The following is a 14,142-nucleotide window of genomic DNA, read 5'->3' on the forward strand; positions in this document are numbered from 1 at the left end:
TGCAGGACATCAATCCAGGTGCGATGGGAAGGTAAATAATAAAATGTCATTTCCAGTCTCAAAATTCTTACTATATGCTTGTGGAGACAAGATATAAAGACATTAAAAAAATATGAAGCAAAGTTAAAATGCATTACTAAAAATAGAAGACATGTAGGAAGTCGCCTATGACTCATTACCAGAGAAATGCAGGTACTATATACTAAATTTCAAAATAGATTGAAGAGCCCTGAACGGTGTGGCTCAGTTGGTTGGATGTTGTTCAGTGCACCAAAGCGTTGCCAGTTCAATTCCAGCTCAGGGCATGTGCCCAAGTTGCAGGCTCGATCCCTGGTAGGGGGCATGCAGGAGGCAGTTGATCAATGTTTCACTCTCACATCAATGTTTCTCTCTCTCTCCCTCTTCCTTCCTATTTTTCTAAAAATCAACAAAAAATATTATAAAAAATAGATTAAAGACTTAACCATCTTGACATGGGTCTTGGCAATTATTTTTTTCTATATAAAACCTAAAGCACAAACAAGAAAATAAAAAATAAATAAGTGGGCTTACACCAAACTCAAAGCTTCTGCAGAGGAAACGAAAGAAAATGGAATGGGAGAAAACATTGGCTTACCACACACCTGATAAGGGGTTAATATCTAAAATATATAAGAAGCTCATACAACTCAATAGCAAGAAAACAACTAGTGCAATTAAAAAATGGACAAATGACCCGAATTAACATTTTTTTCCAAAATTCAAATGACGAGCAGGTACATGGAAAAGTATTAAACTTCACTAATCGAAACCCATGAGATATCATTGCAAATGATTTCACCAAATGCAAATCAGTGCGATATCACCTCACACCTATTGAATGGCTGTGCTGAAAAAGACAAGAGATGACAGGCGCTGGTAAGGATGTGGGGGAAGGGAATCATGGAAACTGGAAGGGAGTGGAGAACTAATTACTGTAAGGAGGGAGAGCCAGACTACGGGCCTTTTCCTTGAGTTTTCCTACCATTGCTTCATCACTGCCTTCACCCCAGTATTCCTCTGAGTGGCATTCTTTATTACTAGGACTACAAAACCTTGCTAATATGTATAATTTCACTTATGTGAGATCCTGGAATAGGCAAATTTACAGTAACAAAAAGTATAACAGCGGTGACCTGGGACTGAGGGGCGGGAGGAGGGAGTTCTTGCTGAATGGCTATAGAGATTTTGTGGAGGAGGGTGAGAAGGTTTTAGGTACAGACAGTGGCGATGGTTACACATTATGAATATGTTCGTGAAGTGCACAGCTAGGAATAGTTCAATAGGTAAAATTATGCATATTGTTATATATATTTTAGGAAAATTTAAAAATCAACCTTATAAAATAGCACCCAATCCTACTTCACTCCTCCAGCGCCATTTCTATCCACGTGCCGCTCTGGTCACCTGAAGGCCCAAAGCTTCACAGTACCAAAGTAAAGCAAAATCCTGTCTTCGTTTGACAACATATTCTTTTTAATTTCTTCCCCCTGGATTTGGAAGATCTCAGAGGCTGAAGTGTGTGGTTGTGTTCCACACCCCGCAACCCCCAGCCTCACCTTCAGGGCTGCTGCTGCTGAATCTGAGTGGATACCCAGCAGGGGAAGCTCCATCCTTCAGCCACACCCACCAGCCCAGCCTGTTCACTTTCCGGGAACAAAATACAACAGCCAGCTTCTTTTCTCACAGTCTGGAAGCTGGAAGGTTAAGGTCAACGTGTTGGCAGATTTGGATTTTTCTGAGGCCTCTTTCCTTTGCTTGCGGGTGGCCGCCTTCACCCTCAGTTCTCCCATGGCCTCTTCTCTGTGCCCACACACCCCCCCCCCCCCGCCCCTCGGAGTCTCTGTGTGTCCAAAATTCCTCTTTTAAAGGTACCAGTAACATTGGATCAGGGCCTACCCTAGTAGCTTTCGTTTAACGTAATTACCTCTTTAAAGGCCTCTCTCCTCCAAATGCAGTCACATTCTGGGGGGCATTGGCCCTTAGGCCTTCAGCATGTGAATTTGGGGGGAACAAACCCTTGTCAGCGCACACAATGCTCCATTGGAATCTAACTACCTCTACATCAAAGTGAGTGTTGAGTGGTCTCTGTCTCCGGACACCCACCTGCTTCCCGCCATCCATGCACATGTGCCTGTCTTGTTAGGCACAGGTTATTTCTATCCCTCACCTGTTAGTGATGAAAATGAATTTATGTGGATTATATGAAATTTCAAATGTAGGTTTTTGTCAAATTCTCCAAATCACCTTCTCTAAGAATTAATTCACTCTACTGTCCGCTGGTCCTGTTTTAAGAATTTTTTTTTTTTATTTTAACGCACTGATGGCCACCTTTGTGTTGTGTTGGACAGTTTACATCCACCTGTTTTTACTCTGTCAAGTGGGCTTAACTCTGTCAAGTCGAAGCTTGCTTACAGCTTGCAGGCTGCACAGACCCTTGTGTGTGGCTCAAATACAGTCCATAACAAACACTTCCGTTGCCGATATGCAGTTTTTTGATGTAGCCTTTTGTTCTTTTTCTACCTCTTTTTGTTCTTCTTTTATGATCAAATTTAAGTGAGTGCTATGAGAATGTTGTGTCACCTGCTGTAATCCTGCGTGGCACCTAACAAAGCAATATGCTCCTGTGTTCTAGGAAGGCAAACCAGTAGGACTAGGCTAAGGCTAAATTCATCTCAGACTTCCTTTACATTCACACTGGAAGGTTTAAATGTGAGTTCACTCCTCAAAATCATAGTAGATGCTTATGAAAATTGCAACTACAGAAAACATTAATACCATTGAATCTCTAAATTAAGCTCAAAATTCATCTTGTTCCCATCCATCTTTTACAAGCAGGCCGATTTCACTTAAGCCACTTAATCATAATGGGCCATTTGTATAGGCAGAGATTTTAGGCTAATTACTTTTTAGCTCATAATTTGAAGAGACTATTAATCTAGCAATTAATGATATAGGTGGGTTTCAAAACAAGTTATGGTGAAAATGCTAAAGGTTGCCAATGTTGAAGAGGCCACTGTGTATTCTTTATAGCTATTGTATTTTTCTTAATGTAACTATGAGTAATGCAAGATGGAATATTCTGTGGCCATTGAAAAGAATGGCAATGAGACCCAAGTCTTATAATGAGAAATATTTAATGTTATAAAAGTGTAGGGGAAAAGAAGCAAATACTGAATGTATATTGTGATAACTATATTAAGGTGAATAAAAGATTATTTTAAGGGCATACATAAACACATTAAATTACTTTTATTAAGGAGATGAGAATACAAAGATTTTTTTCTTTTTATGTATTTTAAGAAATGTGTGTATATTACTTTTGTTTTCAAAGATTAAAAAAATACAATTTGTTTGCTAAAACAAAAGTACTTTAATAAGATGAAAAACTATAATAACTAAGAAGGAGGTACTCTATGTTAATTCAGCAAGTCTTCCCTTCTATCACTAACTCCTTTAATTTCCCCAACATAAATACAGGGTGAGACAAAAGTAGCTTTTTATTCTTGTATTGATGTTTATTAATTATTGTGTTCTTCCCATACGAATAACTGTAAACTTACTTTTACCCCACCCTCTATTAAAGGGAAATACCTCTTACCTTTGAAATTCAGTACATAATTTTTGATACTCAAAATATTTAGAAGTTGCAATAAAAGTTCCCTTTACAAACTAAGACAAGATGATCACAACTAAAGAAATAGCTTGTTGTAAATGCTCCCTGCTAGGACACAGAAATCTAAGGACATGCTTTGAGTTTAGGAAATTGAAGTAGTGCCTAACTTATAAGTCAATGTTCAGATAAATGTTTAAGCAGTACGATCTGCTTGTATGGCTGGATTTTCTTATACATTCAGTCAACATCGTGCAATTTAGAAGACAAACCACCAGATCAATATAATCCACTTGGGCATGCTGAGGAAAATCTACTTCTTAAATTATTTCTATTTGTTTCCTTTTTTATTTAAAAAATGAAATGTGTATCTAATTTACAATTCACTTTTCAAATTTATTGTATCAACAGGTCAGCTTTATCATAAGAATCCTGTATTTTATGCCTGGATTTTTGCCAAAAGGGAGTTTTATTTATTAAGAACATCTTGTCATTTCTTGGCACCCACCTCAACTTTGGTCTTTAATACAGTCCCCAACTCAACTTTTTTTTTTTTTAATCAGACCTATATCTCCTTACTAAATTACATTGAAATCATTATTTCTTTGAAATTTTATAGAATATATATTCTCTACCATTTATTTGATCTTAACCAGATATTGTTTAATAATTATGAGGTTAGTAAAAGAGAACATTAAGTGAACTTTGTTTAATCATGGCAGTCATCTACAATAGAGTTGCTAGTGTTCCCTCTGGTTTATAGATGAGAAGGTTAAGATTTCTAGAGTTCGAGTCCCTTTCTGTGGATACAGAGCAAGTTAGTTTTGGAATTAGGGATTAAGGTCAGACATGGAGGGAGGGTGGGGAGGGGGAAGAGAAACTAACCCATGTTTATTTTATTCTTTACAATTATCTTACACAGAATATACATACATACATATATATGTGTATATACATATATCTTCCTCAACTAAATGTAAACTCTCAGAACTTCTCTATTTTAGGAACCATAGTTTCCACACCACCTCTTATAACTTGGAATGTGTTGCTAAAAGTAGAGATTTTGACTCATATCCCCTAAAGGTTTATATTCAGATTCTCTGAATCTGGATTGAAGCCTGGTGAACTGTATTTTAGAAAAATACCATAAATATGTCCCCAGGTTTATCATCTTTCTCAGAAAAATACAAGAGAATGCCACCATTGGCAGGCCATTAAAGCCATTTTTGTCTTTATTGATGCCATCTCCATGTGAGAGCCATGATGAGGGTGAGGTCCCACAGAGTAATGCTGAATACGTTGTGCTATTTCCCAAGAACGGTCCTGCATCACACCCACAAACCTACACTTCCCCGCCTCAGTACCATCCTCTGCACTGGACACTCAAGTGCTCTCTCCTGGGACGCTGAACAGCTGCTCAGAAGCTGACAGGAAGGTTTTTGTTATATTTATTCTTTATCACCTCACATGCTTCATGTATTATTGCCTTAGAGCTTTCAGGGAGGTCTCTTAAAATTAATTTTAGCCGTTTCCAGATACTGACTTACTCTTCTCAGAAGCTTTGTGATCTCAGTCTTGTCTTTTCCAGGGTCCGACTAAATCACATTTTACTATGGAAGTTTCACAATTTGTTTTCACTAATCTCTTCAAGGTGTAAATAATATTGAAAATTTATACTTTGTTTCTCTTGCTGAATTCTTCATTAAATAACATTTAACATGAAGCTTTAAAACAAATCTAGAAATGCTTTCCATATTCCAAATCCGCTTCCACATGGCATCATGTTTGTATGGCAGCAGACCTCTGTCCAGTGGAAATGTAATGCAATTCATAAGAAATGTTAAATTTTCTAGGAATTACATTAAAAATAAAAGACCAATTTAAGTTTAATAAATTTTGTTGTGCTGACCAGTGTGGCTCAGTTGGTTGGAGCGTGATCCGGTACACCAAAAGGTTGCTGGATTGAGTCCCAGTCAGGGCACATACCCAGGTTGCAGGTTCAATCCCTGGTTGGACATATGCAGGAGGCAGCCAATGATCATTATTTCTCTCTCACATCGATGATTCTCTCTCTCTCCCCCAATTCCTCTAAGAAAATCACTTTTTAAAAAAAGAGATGGAAGCCACCAAAAAAATTTTTTTAATAATTGTTAAAGTAGCTATATTTCCATAGCAATTGAATCACAAAATAAATACAAACAAGGTCATTTTTGTTTACTTTTCAATCTAGACCCATGTATTGCACAACAGTAAATGTGTTGCCATTTAATAATCTGCCCTGAAAATATGTACATTGAATAAAATGTGCCACTCAAATTGATTAAAGCAATAGATATTGCTCTGACATGGGTCAAGTTTTAGATTAAAAGAGTTATACTAAAAGTGACTATGTTTTATTCTAAAGCATAGACAATGACAGAAATATAAGGATGTGGGTGCTAAGTTCCTATGACTTTGATCCAGGTAGAAGGGGGCCCCAGGTGGGGTTGGTTGCTCAATGGTGTGGGAGTCAGATAAAATAGTCTCTCTAGAGATACTCTAGCATCATGGTCTGGGCAATGGATTTCTTCCCTCTCTAAGCTCCACTATCGTCTTTCTTCTGTAAATGTGGGGAAATAAAACAAATTCAGGTTTATTCTTTGGTTGTTTTCTCCCAGGAATAAATTAGATATAACATGTAAACTATCTGCTTAACATGGGTGCTTAATAAATCGTGTTCCCTTCCTCTTTCATCGCACTTCCTTTTCATGTAAAGAAATTAAAGTATGTTCCTTTGGGGGCTGTGTAAGGAGAACCAGAGGTGAGTGGCCAGAAGCATTTCTTAGAAAGGGAGAAGTGAAGGGCACACTGACCCTGGCCTCACAAACAATAGATACTCGTCCCACGCTCTCTTCTTGCACTCCATTGCTTTACATGCAAAGGTCTTAAATTCTGTTGATTTAAGAAGCCAGTCAGATCGCCTAATTGTATGAAGTAAAAAGATATTAAATACAGACAGTGTTTTAAAAACTGTGGCAAACGAGCGTGCATGCTACACATGAAGATATTCTGGTTTAGATATTTTAAAATATTTGTGGTAAGGGGAATAAAAACAGACTAAAAATAATAATAAAAAAGTGTAACGCCATGAGTTTGTCATTTCAGTCAACAAATATCCATGTCACACTCTCAAAATGTGTAAAGTTCAAAAGAACAAATTTAGAGTTAACATCAAAATCTTCAGGGTTGGTGGCGATTGGAGATATGTGCAAAGGCAAGTGGACTTCTTATACTCCATCAATATCCTAAATTAGGTATCGGGGCTGCCTGACAAACCACAGGTCTTCCTCTTGTGAATGTGTGGTTTGGGGCAGATAATCCATTATCTTCTTCAATACGAGGTAGTAATAATAACTAAGGCATAGGATTTTTATGAGAGTAAAATAAATTAATACTTGTCAGTATTTAAACCCAGCAAAAACTCAGCTTGTCTCTTATTTTTAGTATGTTCATTCTTCAGATTATCCCTGCCTTAAAGAAAAAACCCTGAGGTATCTAATTACTCTGTTTTGATTGTAACTAGTCCAGGTCACTAAATTGGGGAGAAAATAGGGCAACATCAGCAACAATTCATTTTTAGGATGTTCTTGGTGACAGAGTACCAGTTGATATAGATTTGACCAAATGTACTTATTGTTTCTAATGCTTGGATGCCATTTGACTGTCCATCTGATATAGTTCTTAGAAGAAAGCTCTTCTGTGCCTGCACCATGTAAAATACAGAGTGTGTTGGGTGCAGGGGTTTGGTAATGTCACTGCAGCTCTGTTTCTTTAAGATTACTCAGTGATTCGTTCTTGTAATGATGGTAATTATATTTATAGCTATCCTGCTTAAACTTTTTTAGAACTATACTGTGTAGAATAAATTAATGCAGAATGGAGGGAAACTAAATGTTTCACACAATGGAACTTTCTATAATAATACTTAAGTTATCAATAAGGAATTGTAGTGTAAAGGGAGCCTTAAAATATTGCTATTTATTTTAATTATAACCAAACAATATTGCTGAAACTTTCTCCTTGTCTCAGTCTGCATGGTTCCAAAGCACAAATTATTTGCTAATATAAATACTCCTTGAAGCCATCTAAATACATCAAATCCCATTTTTCCTGATTGACATAGAGTTAAACAAATTGCCAATAAGACAATAGCAGTAAAACATTCCATTGAGAATGAAAAGGCTAACCACAGACAGGGAGAAGATATGTGCAATGCATATCCCAACAAAGAACTCAGTCAGGATGCTAAAAAGAACTGTTAAGATGGAAAAATTAGGGGAAACTCTTGACTGGGCACTTCACTGAATAGGTACTCATCTGACCCATAATGAGCATAACAATATTAATCATTGTTATATAAATGTAAGATTAAACCACCATGAGAAAAGGGGAAAATAATATTTCTTCATGCCTGCTAGTGGCAAAAATTATGATAACATCAAATTCTGTCAAAGGTGCAGGATACTGGAACTTTATATGTTGCTGCTATGTGAGGAAAACAATCATTTTGGAAAACTGTTGGCAGTGTCTACTAAAGTAAATACATGCTTATCTGATTACTTAGCAATTACAACATGAGGTAACTATTCAAGAGAAAGCAGCCTATAAGCCACTTCAAGAATGTTCATAACAGCCTGGCCAGTGTGTTTCAGTGGTTGAGCATGGACCTATGAACCAGGAGGTAACAGTGGTCAAGGCACATGCCTAATCCCCAGTAGAGGGCATGTAGGAGGTAGCTTATCAATGATTCTCTCTCATCATTGATATTTCTCTATCTCCTTCTCCCTTATCTCTGAAATCAATAAAAATATATTTTAAAAAACAATATTCATAATATGTGGGATCCCTTGTCACGTCCCGCGTGTTTCAGGGTTCCCGTTCAGGTCCGGTTTCTGGAGAAGGCCGCAATCAAAATGAAAAGACGCTAGAAAAGAATCAATTTGGGTAAATGGGGGGCCAGGCGGGAGCCCACCTCTAGTGGGAGGACTACTACTGCTCTGGCCTTTGCTATCCCTTTTATTGGGGTTCTGAGATACACCCATTGCCCTTAGGCAGGTAATTCCAGTAACAGACAGATTATCTTATCAATAAGGATTTACATGATTATTTGGTGGGGAAGTTGCCTCAGTTACTATTGTCTCAATTAGATAGGGAGTGGTTTGCTCTGACCTTTAGCTTCAAGGTTGACCAGCCTTCCCGGGTTCCCTTTTCACATAACTACCAAGTGACAATGTTCGGTTTCCGGCAATAATAGGTTTATTGTATTGGCCTAAAACTGGAAATGACCCACTGGTCATAAGGAATAAGTGGATAGATTGTGGCTTAGTCATCAATGAAATGCAACCTAAAATATGAAAAGGAGAGAAATGCAAAGAAATTTGTCTCGTTTAATTGTTTCCTATCAAATACTTGTTAGAATTCACAGTTTCAATCAGATAGTGTTTACATGGAAATAAGAGTTAGAGAGAGAGAGAGAGAGAATGAATTCCTTCCAGCAATAGTGATAATATGAAATTATCTAGCAATATCATACTCTAGGCACTTCCAGCAGGTGTCCCTGAATATGCAATGAATCACAGAGGACTTATTCAGATAGATAAACACTAGTGTAATTGTTTGTAAAATAAACTTTCAAATATTTTTCTAAAATGAAAAGTGAGAGAACAATTAAGAGAAACATTTGTAGAGTTGAAATGAAAGAACATAGGTGTAAGGAGTATATTATTTTTGTTTGAAACTCTTATTTTCTCTGCAATCTGACTTATTTTTCCTTTCCCCAACAGCACTCTTCTGTGTAATTTTCATGTGAAATAAGTACCTTTTAAACAATCAACTCAGTCATTTTAATGACATACCTTTGTTTCTTTTCATTCCATTTCACCATTTATCTTCATGTGGTTTTTGTATAGAGGTATTCTAATACTAAAAAACATATTTTTTTTATACACATAACACTTGTTTCTCAAGTTGGCTGCTTAAGAAAGCATTGTAAACGTTTTGGGTACCTGTTCCCAAGAGGAATAAAACTGGGCTTTGTGAGTACTTTTTTCTACTGATGAAAGGCCAACTTCCTACTTTCCTTTTCATCTTCCTTTCTCCTTTCCATTCTTTTCACCTTCTTTCCTCCCATCCATCCATACATGCATGCATGTTTATTGAGCACTTACTATGTGCTAAACCTTACTGTAACCCCAACACCCACCACAACTCTTTAGCACCAGTTAAAACTGTCTACAAAATTGTCCTGGGATGCAGTCCCCAATGCAGTCAACTGTCATTATGAGGTCTTGGATGATGCCACACCAAGTGCCACATATAACATCTTTCTTTTGTTTGTTGTGCCATGTTCATTTTCTGCTTCTTGCTGCTGATTTTTAAATACTTAAAACTCTCCATGAAGCTCCACTATTAGAGACATCTCTCTGCTCTGCTAAACTCATGAGATCTTGTTGAGGATGCATGACCTTCTTTTCCAGGGTGGACCCCAATTTCTGTGCCCGCTGTATCAGCTGGAATTCTTTTAACCTATCCTGGGATCATAGCAGTTCATTTCATGAAGCAAGACTAGAGAAACCACCTTTCCTAGTCTTGGAATTCAGAGTTTTGTATAAGTTACTTCCCCAAAGCAGGGAATTCAGATCTCCATTTCTTTTTGCCCTCTATCCACTTCTTCACTGAGGTTACTTAAGTTATTATGTGTCTTAAACACGATAAAAAATTCAGGCCCTACCCTTTTCTTTTGAGAGCTCATTGAAGAAAACATTTCTGAGAAATGGCATTGTGGTAAATTTTAGATGCCTGTTGTTTATTCTGTTACATATCTGACTTGCAAGATTAAAGCTGGTCGGTCCCTGTTTGGTTCAGAGAGATGACATATCTAGACCAGAATCCACAGAATGAAATTAAACATGTAGTTCTTCTAGCTTAGAATTCCTGCCCAGAAATAAAACAAGTCAGGAAAAGTGGACTCCCACCTCTCTCCAGTCCAAGGCTTCCAATGGAAACAGGAGAGGCTTTGAAGGAGGGGTTTTCTGATCTAGCCTAGAAACCGGCCAAATGTACAAGTAGCGATTAGAATTAGAAACTCCTTTATGGAACCCATCTCTGCGCTCTCCGTGGTTCTCACTCCGACATGAATAATGTTAAGGGAAAAACATTGAAAAGCTGTTGTCTGGCAGTGGGCCCCATTTCAGAATTCCTATTGGTAGGCGTGAGTTAGATCGTTCAACACAGTGGAGCACAGAAGCAGTCGTGATGTAGCTAATAGGCAATAATGTGGCCTCCTTTCTTCATAAAAAAGATAAGAGAGACTAAAATTCTCCCACATTTTAGAAGTTCTCATGCTACATAAAGAATAATAAATGCGAAGTGGTAAAAGCTGAGACTTGTATATATTTAATTAGCATGTACTGAATATGTAATATATGCCTGTACCACACTGGGAACTGTGAATACAAAATTCCAACACGGCGATAAAATGAGCCCTGGTGTTGCAGAGACATGTAGATGATTAGAATTTATGTAGGTTTGGGTTCTGAATTTGAATTATGATGTTATGTGATATATATAATTTTAGTATATGCTTTCTTGCTGATATGAATAATATCGCTCCTAATGTTGGTTTACTCTTTCCATCTCTAGGAGATAGTCAACTTCAACTGTCGGAAACTCGTGGCCACGATGCCTCTGTTTGCTAACGCTGACCCCAATTTTGTGACTGCCATGCTGAGCAAGTTGAGATTCGAGGTGTTTCAACCTGGAGATTATATCATACGAGAAGGAGCTGTGGGGAAAAAAATGTACTTCATTCAGCATGGTGTTGCTGGAGTCATCACAAAGTCCAGTAAAGAAATGAAGCTGACCGACGGCTCGTACTTCGGAGGTTAGTGCCAAAGAAACACAACCGAGATGACATGAAGTTGCTTCAGTATGTGTCTTCCTTAGAATTCTGGAGGTGTCAGAATGTTGATTTGCTGGTTTGGAATATAAATTCTATTGGAATTCTGATAAAAAGTGTCTATAATGGCATGTTTTTTTGTTTATGAGGCCTTGTCAAGCTTAATGTTTAAACATTCCTCAACACCAAAAACTGGAATGTTTTCTTTAGAAAAAGGCAATAAGTCTGCCTTCCAATATCTGCGATTTATCCTGTAGGAGAGAATTCTAGTGAAACTCTTTTTTTATTCTCATCAGTGAGGTGCTAAATAAGTTCTCCTTATTAAGTGGTCCTTGTTACTTTCTGTTCATCCCTCACAGACATCATCATTTTCTACCCCTTTTGAAGGCTTCTCCATCTGAATCAATGTATCCCAACTCTGTGTCTCCATGGCACTTCTCATAGCTTTGCAGAGTCTTGGTCAAGTCCACTTCATGCTGAAATTAACAGGTAGTTACCTGTCTTCCTTCAGGTATCAGATGGCAAGTGTGGCATCAGAGAAGCCATTTAAAAGTCAAAGATGCTCAGGCTCCAAATGTCAGAGGTTCTGATTCAGGAAGTCTAGACTGGAGACACACTTTTATTTGTTTGTTTATTAGACAGTAACCAACCAGTTATCAGATGGGAGGGCTGGATGAAAGAAGGTGAAGTAATTAGCCAAGGAACATAAATGCATAACCCATGGACAATAGACAGCAGTGAGGTGATGGCCAGAGGAAAGGTTGTGGGGACTGGGTAGAGGTGAGCAAAGGGGGGTAAATGGGGAACATCTAGTGTCAATAATAAAAAAATCCATAGTTGCATTTCATCTTGCCTCCTTCTGAGACCAGCCTTGCAGCCAATAATCCACCATCCTTTAACCCTTTGCACTCGCTTGCTTTTTTCTCGATTCCTTTATTCTAATGCTAACCGTGTCGAGTCACACTCAACATCCGAGTGCAAAAGGTTAAAGATTGTTCTCATAACTGCACAAAAATGACATAACTTAAACGAAGTTATAAGAAATAAATTTATTTAAACAGAAAAATTTCCATAGTTATAAAGAGAAATTATTCAAATCAAATTAATAAGAGTTGAGAACCAATCAACTGTATTTTATGATACGATAATCCTATCTAATAAAAGAGTAATATGCAAATCGACTGTCACTCCAACACACAAGATGGCTTCCCCCATGTGGACACAAGATGGCTGCCACAAGATGGCCAGCAGGGGAGAGCAGTTGGAAGGGACAAGGCCTGCAAGGGAGAGCAGTTGGGGGTGACCAGGCCGGCAGAGGAGGGAAGTTGGGGGTGACCGGACCTGCAGGGAAGGGCAGTTTCAAGGGAATCCAGGCCTGAAGGGGAGAGGAGTTGGGGGGAATAAGACCTGCAGGGAAGGGCAGTTGCAGGGGAATCCAGGCCTGAAGGGGAGAGGAGTTGGGGGGAATAAGACCTGCAGGGAAGGGCAGTTGGGGTGGACCCAGGCCTGCAGGGGAGGGAAGTTGGGGGCGAATGGCCTGCAGGGAAGGGCAGTTGGGGTGGACCCAGGCCTACAGGGGAGAGCAGTTGGGGGGTGACCAGGCCTACAGGGGAGGGCAGTTAGGGGTGACCAGGCCTGCAGGGGATGGCAGTTGGGAGGAACCAGGCCTGCAGGGGAGGGCAGTTGCGGGAGGGGGACCAGACCAGCAGGGGAAAGCAGTTAGGGGCAATGAGGCTGGCAGGGGAGGGCAGTTAGGGGTGACTAGGCTGGCAGGCAGAAGCGGTTAGGGGCAATCAGGAAGGCAGTCAGATGAGCAGTTTGGAGCCAGCAGTCCTGGATTGTGAGAGGGATGTCCGACTGACCCTTTAGGCCCGATCCCTACCTGGATCGGGCCTAACCAGGCAGTTGGACATCCCTTGAGGGATCCCAGATTGAAGAGGGTGCAGGCTGAGCTGAGGGACACACACCCCATGCACAAATTTTGTGCACCAGGCCTCTAGTAATAATAATAAGAGTTTAAGATGTTTTCTTCAATAACAGCTAAGAAATAATTATTAGAAAAGGTTTATAATTGTATTAAATGCTTTCGTTGAATTTATCAAAATAACCATAAGGTTCTTATTCATCAATCTATTGCTGAGTAAAACATACAACTCAAAAAATTAGCTTCTTTGACTTCTGCTCAACCATTAAGGACAATTTTGAAGTTTCTGTCTTCCCTTGTCATCCTACCCTTCTTCCTTCTTGTGAGTTTGTGTTGACAGCCCTTTAGCCTTTTGTAAAGATTGTGCTAAGAAAAAGGAGAGGATTAGGAGAATCTAAGAATCAAAAGGGGTCTTTCATGTTTGAATGAAGAAAAAAGAGAGAGCAATTGAAAGATGTGAAGTAAGAAGTAAAAGTATAGCCTATGAGCCCTGTTTGGCAGAAGATGGTGTGGAGGTAAAACGTTTTTGAGGCAATAAAAGGAGGGGTGGTGTTATAAATGTCATAGAAAAGTTTAAAAAGAAGTTTCTGGAAGTTTTATTATGCATTTAGAATGTACTTCTACATTTGATTCATGTTTTGTGCATTCAAA

The 14,142-nt window shown here is 38.7% G+C and overlaps 1 protein-coding gene across 1 annotated transcript in view; it reads left to right on the forward strand.

Annotated features, from left to right (window-relative positions):
* Window positions 1–14,142, forward strand: part of HCN1 (hyperpolarization activated cyclic nucleotide gated potassium channel 1) — a 308,732-nt gene that overhangs the window by 265,963 nt on the left and 28,627 nt on the right. The window contains exon 6 of the mRNA XM_054715271.1: window positions 11,312–11,552. Within this exon, the coding sequence (XP_054571246.1) occupies window positions 11,312–11,552 (241 nt within the window). The remainder of the gene's footprint in view (window positions 1–11,311; window positions 11,553–14,142) is intronic.

The sequence above is a fragment of the Eptesicus fuscus genome, chromosome 4, assembly GCF_027574615.1.
Source record: "Eptesicus fuscus isolate TK198812 chromosome 4, DD_ASM_mEF_20220401, whole genome shotgun sequence".
Classification (NCBI taxonomy): Eukaryota; Metazoa; Chordata; class Mammalia; order Chiroptera; family Vespertilionidae; genus Eptesicus; species Eptesicus fuscus.